Here is a 9,587-nt window from a genome sequence, read left to right as displayed (position 1 = left end):
GGGCCCCTGAAATAGGTGGAACGAAGATCCAGTAGTGGTCGTGTAGAATCTGAAGGCCGCCGATATGGTCTTGAAGAAGCAATGTGATGAAAGAGTTATCGGAGTGCCTCTTCAATCCCAACGTTAATTCGGGTTGTGGACAAGAAGGGTAATAGTGACAAACAAAGGCCATAGCATTTGCACAATCCATGTCCTTTAGATAGTCGCTTGGTAATCCAAGAGATTCAGACAGTAGCTCAAACATCAATTCTCCACACTTCTTCAGTTGTTCAGAGAACTCCATCAAACAATCCCTAAATACGAAACAAGATCAAACTTCACAATCATTTGTCTAAAACGTAAATCGTGTTTTAATGATGAAAGCACCTGATAGCATGAGGCAACTCTTCAAGACAGGGCGGGTTGGGTGCCATCTGGCAATGGAAACTATCTCTCCAAGATGCAAGACCGGATTTCTGAAGATCAACATTTGATCTAAAGGCTACGTTCTTGGACACGTCTCGCGTAAAGTACTTCATCTTCTCTTCAAGATCCTCCTCGTGAAACCTACGCGTTCCATCAATAATTCCATTAAGAACATCCTGGGGAATGTCGTGGTTGATCACCTCGAAGAACCCCCATTTCTCTGACGCTTCTCTAATCTTCTCAACGACGTTCTTGCGAGCATTTGGATCGTTCTTGATGCCTTGGAGGTCTATGATCAGAATAGAGTAACGTGGATCAGATGGAGGAGGTTGCTTGTTTGCCAAGAAATCCGGTGGGAGATGAAAAGTCTGAGGGATTTCAGCGATGCCAGCATCTGCGAGGGCTTTTACGCTCGCACCCGCTGCTTCGAAAGCTTTGATCTCGCGAATCTGATCGAACTCAGCCATGGTGGTCGGTCGATGATGTTATCGTAAAAATGGCCTTTGTTTCCCTCAAAATGCACAAGGAAACTTGAAGAAAAGGCCACACAAAGAACACCTTCATATACGCTTGGAAGAGTTAGGGCAATGACTTGTACTGTAGGAGCCAGGCGCATCGATTTGACAATAAAGTTGATCCTCCACCCCCTACCTACCACACATTACGTCGGACCAAAGAACAAACAAAAACATGAATAAAAAGGGGAAGAAATTTATTAAAAAGCCAAAATTTCGAAGTAATATTATAAATGATGAAAAGAGAGTTTGAAAAAAATGGGAAGAAATTTATTAAAAAGCCAAAATTTCAAGCATATTGGCATATCCTTTCATGGAATATCTTCTGTATTGCTTGGTACCATATAGTTTTATAACTGATTTCTTCTGAAACTACATATTTGGCTTTAAGTTTTTGGTTTTATGCATTCAATTTTTATGTACAATAGCTCGGAACACTTGAAATTTTTTTCCCTCCACAAGTCCACACCTAATCCAGTATTATTGAGATGCAAGAAATTTGTTACATATGCTTGCTATTCGGCGACATTTATGTTTTATGTGTATTTGTTTATTGTTAAAAGTATCTGGATGTATCTTTTCTTTTCAGGAAGCTGGGTTCAATGTAGATGCAGCTCAGCGAGGAATTGTTTACATTGACGAAGTTGATAAGATAACTAAGAAGGTTTAAATTTTCTGCGTTAGTTACTTATGATACGGCACTAGCTAGGTTAATGCTCATTACTTGGCAATCTGTTTTTCCCTTCGCAGTCTCATAGCTCAAATGGTGGTAGAGATGCAAAATCTGTTCATTGTCGTTTCTCTGTATTTGGTGAGAGGACTTGAAGGTCATATATAGTCTTGTGACCGTTGATCTTCGGTTCATCTTGATTGATTGTCAACTTCATCACTCTCTAGAAGTTGCCTGCTATATGTTTCCACTATTTGCATCTTGATCCCCAGAATCAGGTAAAACTATGAATAATTTTATTTTGATTGCAAACAGAAATTTCAGCCAACTTTCTCATTCATCTGTAAAACTGTAACCTGAAAATTCTCCCTCCTTTGATAGGTTCTCATGGAACCCAAAAATGCGCTGGGCAAACAGTACAAGAAGCTGTTTGGCATGAACAGTGCAAGTTGTTTTTCTGTTGTGGGATTCTTCCCATGCGGCTGTCCTATCTTTAACCTATCTTTCTGCCTATCTTTAACCTATCTTTCTGGATGAAATGTTAGGTTCAATTGCTCTTTACTGAAGGAGCTACCAGGATGATTGCAAAGAAAGCGATGTCCAAGAACACCGGTGCGCGTGGCTTACGATCTCTATTAGAAAGTATTCTCACGGAAGCAATGTTCGAGGTATCGGAAATTAAGTGTTTTACTTCAAGCACTTTTTCCTTATTTATTGAAATGCATGTGTTATATAGTCCCACATCGGAAATATGTGGGGAAAACCGAGTGTATATAAGACCATGACCACCCTCCCCCAATTGTCCCCACATATTTCCGATGTGGGACTCTAACTGCATGAGCACACATTCGTGTAGTAGAAAATTGCTGCCTCTGGTTCCTCAATATTCTTGGTTGCCTTTTCCCTTTTCTTTGGACAAGAAAGAGCAAGAAACCTTACATTAACTTCCCCATTCCTTTGGTTAGCCCTAATTTGTGATTCTTCGAGGGACAAAAGGTGTTTGCTTACTGTGTAGGCAAACATATTGGACTTCTCTTTTTACTAATACCCTATAATTGCGTTAGTATATTTTTTTTCTTTTTTGTGTGTCCTAAACAGGTACCGGACAGCATCACAGAAGGGTCTCATGGTATAAGAGCAGTTCTGGTAGATGAAGAGGCAGTTGGTTCGGTTGAAACACCAGGGTGTGGTGCAAAAATTATCAAGAGAAACGTTGAGCCGGAACATTTCGTCCAAGAAACAGAGTCGAAAGACTTCGAGGTATGCAGAAGAGATCTTCACTCTAGCCTATGACATGGGGGACAGTCTTCTGTTTGGATTAGTTCAAGTTCACTTTATGACTAACTTGTGGGTATGGAAACTGGTTTAGGGTAATAATAAAATGGCATATTATGTTTTTTAACTCATTAGTTAACACTTTCTAATTTAACAAAAAGGTCAAAGGATTGGTTTGGCAGTAAAAATCTATCTTTATGATTGTTATGAAGTAATTACTTCCTCTAAGATCTAAAATACCATCTCAGAAGTTCTCAGCTTGATGTTTGCAGGACAGTAGAAGGGAAGATGAGGCAAAAAGAGCTCACAGTTTGTAACTGAACCGACATTAGATTTGCCAATGTTCGAGGTTATCGCATCGTATTCAAGCAGTTAAACCGGCGAAGCGTTCCCCTGGAAAATCCGAGTTGGAGTTCTACGAGATTACTCGGATATTCTCATAGCGTCCTTGAAGAATGAAGGAATAAGCCTTTGTGACGGTAAAGATTCAAGCTTTTATCATAATAAGCGAATAGTAACTCTATGCATCTCATGACTGTCAATTATATGCTTTGTTTTCAGCTTCATGCTTGTATTTGTACAAGTCCTCTTTTGGGTTTCAATTCACATTCTATGTTATGTGTATCTCCGTTATAGATAGAGGATCTGTAAATGGTTATGACAAGACACTTTCAAAGCTTGTCGGCATTTGATATAATTTTTCGGAAGTATCGAAATAGAAGCAATCTAGTTTTCCGACTATTATTCTTATGTTTTTGGTTATTTTCCAAATACAAAAAAGCCACATATATATACAACTCAAAAGAATATTCTAGTCCTAATAATAAATTTAGTCTAAATAATAATTGTGTGTTGAACACATATTTCTATAGCACACATATCCCTATAACACATATTCCTATAACACATTCAATATGCCCCCTCAAGTCGGAGCACCGGAGGTGAGGCCGATCTTGACACAGAGATCATGGAAGAGAGTCCGAGCGAGAGGCTTTGTGAGAGTATCCGCGAGTTGATCTTTGGAGGAAACATGAACGACCCGAAGTGAGCCATCCGAAACTTGACCACCAACAAAAAGGTAATCGAGGGCGAGATGCTTCATGCGTGAATGAAAGACTGGGTTAGCGCTGAGATAAGTAGCACCCACGTTATCGCAATAGATGGTCGGAGTCGAGGGAGGAGAATATCCAAGTTCAGAGAGCAAAGAGACAACCCAACGGAGTTCAGCCGATGTGTTGGCAACATAGCGATATTCTGCCTCGGTGGAAGAGCTTCTTGGACGACCAAGAAATTGGATGTTTACCGAGATAGACAATGTAGACATATGTCGACTTAAAGTCACCGGGATCACCAGCCCAATCTGCATCACTGAATGCATGAAGTAGCTTGGAGTTTATTGCAGCATAAAAAACACCAGATGTTTGCGTGCCATTCAAGTAACGGAGGATTCGTTTGGCTGCAAGCCAATGCTCATCAGTCGGGGCATGCATAAACTGTGACAACTTGTTCACAGCAAAAGACACATTTGGTCGTGTCAAGGAGAGGTACTGAAGACTGCCGATCACAGTCCGATACTCGGTTGGATCAGGAAGAGGAGAACCTGATGCGGCTGTAAGACGAGATGTGGACGCCATGGGCGTTGCTACTGGCTTGGCGTCGTGCATCTTGGTGCGATGTAGGAGATCATTAATGTATTTACGTTGACTGAGAAATAAGCCCATAGGAGAACGCGTCGCCTCCACGCCGAGGAAGAAAGATAGGTCACCAAGGTCCTTAATAGAGAACCGAGTACCGAGAGAGATAATGAAGGATTGGATCTCGTCAGAACAACTGCCTGTGACAATAAGATCATCTACATAGACAAGAACAAGAAGTATAAAACCGGTAGAGCGGCGATGAAAGAGCGAGGCATCAACAAGAGAGTTATGAAAACCACAGCCAAGAAGAAAACCACGTAACTCCGAATACCAAGCCCGAGGAGCTTGCTTAAGACCATATATAGCCTTATGAAGTTTGCACACAAAGTCAGGATGATCATGATCCACAAATCCCGGAGGCTGAGACATAAACACGTCATCACTGAGTCGTCCTTGGAAAAAGGCGTTGTTAACGTCAAGTTGACGGATAGACCAAGAGCTAGTCACAACAAGACTGAGAACTAGGCGAATAGTAGTGGGTTTAACCACTGGACTGAACGTCTCAAGAAAATCCACACCCGGACGTTGATGAAAACCCTTGGCCACTAAGCGAGCTTTGAACCGATCTACTGAACCATCCGGCTTAGTCTTAACCCGAAAAATCCATTTGCAGCCCACAGTATTCACAGCTGAGGTCGGCGGCACAAGCTCCCAAGTACCATTCTAGACAAAGGCATTAAATTCATCAACCATGGCTGAACGTCATTGAGGATCCTTAAGCGCTTGAGCAGCCGAAGAAGGTTCCCAGGGAATAGAAGGCAAAGACACAGCCAAAGTGAGCTTTTGAACAGGTTTAGTAATATGATTCTTCCCTCGAGTCATCATGGGGTGTGTGTTCCTCGGCGGAGAAGGAATAGACGCAGGTGCGACAGCGGAGGAACGTCCCTCGGCGGGCTGCAGGACGGGCGGTGCCACATCTGAGTCTTCTTTCGAGCATTCCAAAGGCGAAGGAGCTGCACATAAGGGCGACGAAGATGATGATACAGAGGTCGGAGGAATAAATGAGACAACAGCCTCAGTGAAAGTGCTCGGTGAAGACAGAGATTCGAGAAAGTGTGTCATCCAAGGAAGAGGAAACAACACGAAACCGAGAAGGGTCCGACATGGGAAAGATGTCACGATGAAATACAATGTGACGCGACACAAATATACGGGAGGACAAAAAGTCGAAACAAATGAATGCGGATTGGGACAAGGAATGACCGAGAAAAACACACGGAGAGGATTTGGGATCAAGTTTATGAGAGGTGTATGGTCTAAGTCACGGGTAACACAAGCACCCGAAGGTTTGAAGTTTTTCATATTGCGGAGAGGAACCAAAGAGAGACTCGAAAGGGTTTGACATGGATAACGTCGGTGTTGGAAGACGGTTGATGAGAAATACGTCCATGGTAAAGGCAAATGACCAAAAAGAGACAGGTAAAGATGCATGATGAAGAAGGGATAGACCGGTTTCAACTATGTGACGATGTTTTCGTTCAGAAATACCATTATGCTCGGGAGTGTGAGGAGGAGTGGTGAAATGAGAGATACCGTGGTCGGTAAGAAACAAGCGTAAAGCAATAAATTCCCCGCTATTGTCCGTGTAAAGAGAAACAATGGACGACGAAAATTTTGCTTCAACCAAGGATTTAAAACGAATGAAAGTTTCCCGAACCTGAGATTTGTGTTTGAGAGGATACAACCAAGAGTAACGAGTGAAGTGATCCACAAACAATACGTAATACTTAAAACCATCAAGAGACAAGACGGGTGATGTCGAAACATCAGAAAAAATAAGCTCAAGAGGACGCGACGAAGAAATAGAGGATTCCGAAAAAGGGAGTTTATGGCTTTTATTGCGAGAACATGAATCACAAGAAAACGGTTTAGAATCCCGAGCAAAAGGTAAATTGAATTTTGAGACAATATGACGAAGAGTAGAAAGAGATGGATGACCTAGACGAAAATGCCATTCAGACAACGAGGGCTTAAGACGAGAAAAAGAAACATGAGGAGACGGGAAAAAGGAGGAAGTCGGCCTCTCATATACACCATCTTTAAGCTTTCCCGTGAGAAACTGCGTCCCCGTGTGTAGATCCTTCACCTGAAATGAATCAGAAAAGAATTCAACCGAGACGGAATTAGACTCACATAGTCGAGACACCGAAATAAGCTTCTTTTGCATTGAAGGAACACAAAGAACATGTTGAAGAGTCAGAGGATGAGTAGATGATGAGGTTGAGAGAAAACCCGTATGTGTGATGGGAAGACTGGACCCATCACCGAGAATAACCTCGTCTCCACCACGATAGGGGCTGTGGAGCGAGAGAGAGTCGAGATCCGACGTTATGTGGTGTGAGGCTCTGCTGTCAACAAGCCACGGGGAAGCGTCGTACGGATTCATCGTGGTGTTGTGGGCGCGAGACTGCCATGAGCGTGGTGAAGACGGCTGAAATTGCGACTGGTGAGGAGAACCACCGAGAATGTCCGATGCCGAGATTAGGCGAAACTGAGGACACCTTTGGACTGAGTGTCCTTGAACTCTGCATGCCTGACACTTGCCGAGATATCCACGAGAGGAGCCAGAGGCTGGTCGCAAAGCAGAATGGTCGCGGTGGCGACACATAAGACAGAATCGGTAAAAGAGGTCGTTAGACGATTTGCTCTGATACCATCTAAAGAAAATATTATTCTTATGTTTTTGGTTATTTTCCAAATACAAAAAAGCCACATATATATACAACTCAAAAGAATATTCTAGTCCTAATAATAAATTTTGTCTAAATAATAATTGTGTGTTGAACACATATTTCTATAGCACACATATCCCTATAACACATATTCCTATAACACATTCAATAATTCCTGAGTTTGTTGGAAGGGTACCCATCTTAGTGAGCTTATATGCTTTAAACGAAGATCAGCTCGTGCAGGTAGCATTGTTCACCCCATTTTGCGCTTTTTGGTTTTCTAATGAACGGGTTCATGAACGGTGATTAGCTTCTCTGTTTTCCTTGTCCTTCAATGATGTAGAGAATTAGATTTTGTAAAAGACTCTTTTTTCTTCTTCTTCCTTAATTGATATATTTTGTCCACTACTACATATAATCGTTTTTTTTTTATGAAATGTGAATGGTATTAATTAAAAAATTTTACAATCAGCTATTGCTGATACAAAATGGTCAGAATCCCATGGCAAGTGGCGAGAGCCCAAAATTCCTACAAATTTAGCTTGGCTTTTCTTAGTTTCCTAAGTGGTGCTAGAGATAAGAAAGTACCAGTCCTCTAGGGGGAAAATCACTCAAATGACCCACTTGGGTCGCACCTATTTCAGCGTACACCACCGAAAAAAAACAAATTTTTTTTTTTCAATTTTAACACACTTTTCAGTTGAAAAAGTCCGAAATACCCTTTTCTTTTTTATTTTTTGAGACTTTATTACGACTAACATATAACTGATATACCACTAAAATAAGACAGATGATTTTTTTGCCACCTTTTTTAGAATCAATTGTAACTATATTTAGAATTAATTACGAAGTCGTAATAACGAAGTTGTTTTCGAACGGATAAAAATCGTGTATTCATTAAGGGTAATTTCGTCTTTTCAAAAAAAATTATTGTGTTATGTTTTTTGAGGTGTACGCGTGAAATAGGTGCGACCCAAGTAGGTCATTTGAGTAAAAAACCCTCCTCTAGGTGGGAATAAGTCGCTGCAGTACGGTCACTGGAAATACTCAGTAATTTTGTGTGCATCGATTTGTCCACTCGAGCGCAAATCTGGTCTCTGGAAGAGATGATGCCTCTAAATATTCTTGAATTCCTTTCTTTCCAAACTTCGTGGATGGTGGTTTGAAGGAGCAGCTTGGCAATTAGGGCCTTGCTTCGTGCACTGTCATTTGTAGGGTTGCGGAACCAGACGACACAGCCGAAGAGGTTACGTGGTGGGGAAGGCCAGATCTTCCTCGCGAAGTGGATCCAAACATGGGCAACGAAATTACACTCCAGGAAAAGGTGATCATGGCTTTTGTCTAGCTCTTGGCAGAGAACGCATTGCGTCGGGGCTTGGATTCCCCAGCTGCGAATACGGTCTCTTGTCGGTAGACGGCGGAGAAAGACTTGCCATTGCAAGAATGTGTGGCTTGGAGTGTGGTGTCTGAACCAGACTAGTGGCGACCAATCAACTCTGTTTCCCCTTAGCCTGAGAATCGACCAGGTCTTCTTGGATGAGAATGTTGCTCTGAACTCGTTACTTCCTTGGTGCCACAAAGGAGAGTCATCTTCACTCAAGCTAGATGGGGGTGCAGTTGATAGCAGGGCCGAGTGAAGTTCCTGGGTTCTGTCGGATCTGGCTGCTGGTAAATTCCAATGCCTGTTGTTGCAGGCCGAGCAGATTCTCGCTAGCGAGGGGATCCGTAGGGATCGGGGCCCCTGCTCTCCGATGTAGTCGATGAGGGGTCCTAACGAGGTCCAAGTGTCGTGCCAGAAAAACGCCTTCTGGCCATTTCCGATTTTGAATCTGATGAACGGTTGGGCTGAGTTCCTTATGCTGAGTAGTTTCTTGAAGTTCCAAGATTGGCGGGGAGTCTCTTTGATTGTCCAAAAACTACGGTTCTTAATGAAGTGCAGTCTCGTCCAAGCCACCCATAATGAGCGCTCTTTTGAGAATAAAAGCCAGATTTGCTTCAGTCGGAATACGATGTTGGTGTCAATTAGTTTCCGCAGGGATAAGCCTCCCTCCTCTTTTGGTCTACATATCATGTTCCAGGCCACTCGAGTGGGTGTTGATGTTGATCCTGGCGGCTTCCAGAGAAAAGAGTTGCAGAGACTATCGACTTGTCGGAGGAAAAATTTTGGTAGTAGGAAGACTGCACTCAATGAGTTGACCAGACCGTAGATGACCGATGCTATGAGCTGGACTTTTCCGGCTCTAGACAGGAATCTCGTTGTCCAGGTCGCTATTTTGTTCTTGATTTTATCGAGGAGGGGCTGGAAATCAGTGCGGGATAGACGCCATGAGCTGAGTAGAATGCGTCGACAGTT

General features: G+C 42.6%; 3 protein-coding genes across 3 annotated transcripts in view; 2 read left to right on the top strand and 1 right to left on the bottom strand.

Moving 5' to 3' along the window:
- The window catches only part of LOC104800332 (1-aminocyclopropane-1-carboxylate oxidase homolog 1-like), a 1,737-nt gene extending 865 nt beyond the window's left edge, over positions 1–872 (bottom strand). The window contains exons 1-2 of the mRNA XM_010523129.1: positions 367–872; positions 22–293 (exon numbers count right to left, since the gene is read on the bottom strand). Of these exons, the coding sequence (XP_010521431.1) occupies positions 22–293; positions 367–872 (778 nt within the window). The remainder of the gene's footprint in view (positions 1–21; positions 294–366) is intronic.
- An 823-nt stretch (positions 873–1,695) lies between these two features.
- On the top strand, positions 1,696–3,562 carry LOC104800331 (CLP protease regulatory subunit CLPX2, mitochondrial-like). The gene is made up of 6 exons (XM_019200916.1): positions 1,696–1,731; positions 1,818–1,868; positions 1,972–2,034; positions 2,136–2,258; positions 2,689–2,850; positions 3,124–3,562. The coding sequence occupies exons 1-6, from the start codon at positions 1,696–1,698 to the stop codon at positions 3,184–3,186; spliced, it is 498 nt and encodes a 165-aa protein (XP_019056461.1). The 3' UTR covers positions 3,187–3,562.
- Positions 3,563–6,974: 3,412 nt separating this feature from the next.
- The window catches only part of LOC104800330 (CLP protease regulatory subunit CLPX2, mitochondrial-like), a 6,612-nt gene continuing 3,999 nt past the window's right edge, over positions 6,975–9,587 (top strand). Inside the window, exons 1-2 of the mRNA XM_010523127.2 lie at positions 6,975–7,132; positions 7,363–7,477. Of these exons, the coding sequence (XP_010521429.1) occupies positions 6,975–7,132; positions 7,363–7,477 (273 nt within the window). The remainder of the gene's footprint in view (positions 7,133–7,362; positions 7,478–9,587) is intronic.

Source organism: Tarenaya hassleriana, unplaced genomic scaffold, assembly GCF_000463585.1.
Source record: "Tarenaya hassleriana unplaced genomic scaffold, ASM46358v1 Cleome67, whole genome shotgun sequence".
Classification (NCBI taxonomy): Eukaryota; Viridiplantae; Streptophyta; class Magnoliopsida; order Brassicales; family Cleomaceae; genus Tarenaya; species Tarenaya hassleriana.
Note: the sequence above shows the minus strand (reverse complement) of the source record. Positions and strands in the feature narration are given on the sequence as shown.

Excerpts from the sequence above, each read along its gene's own strand:
- LOC104800331 (XM_019200916.1), top strand. The coding sequence starts at position 1,696 with ATGCAAAATCTGTTCATTGTCGTTTCTCTGTATTTG. Across the intron at positions 2,035-2,135 it reads AGCTGTTTGGCATGAACAGT|GTTCAATTGCTCTTTACTGA; the intron begins GCAAGTTGTTTT and ends ATGAAATGTTAG. Across the intron at positions 2,259-2,688 it reads TCACGGAAGCAATGTTCGAG|GTACCGGACAGCATCACAGA; the intron begins GTATCGGAAATT and ends TGTCCTAAACAG.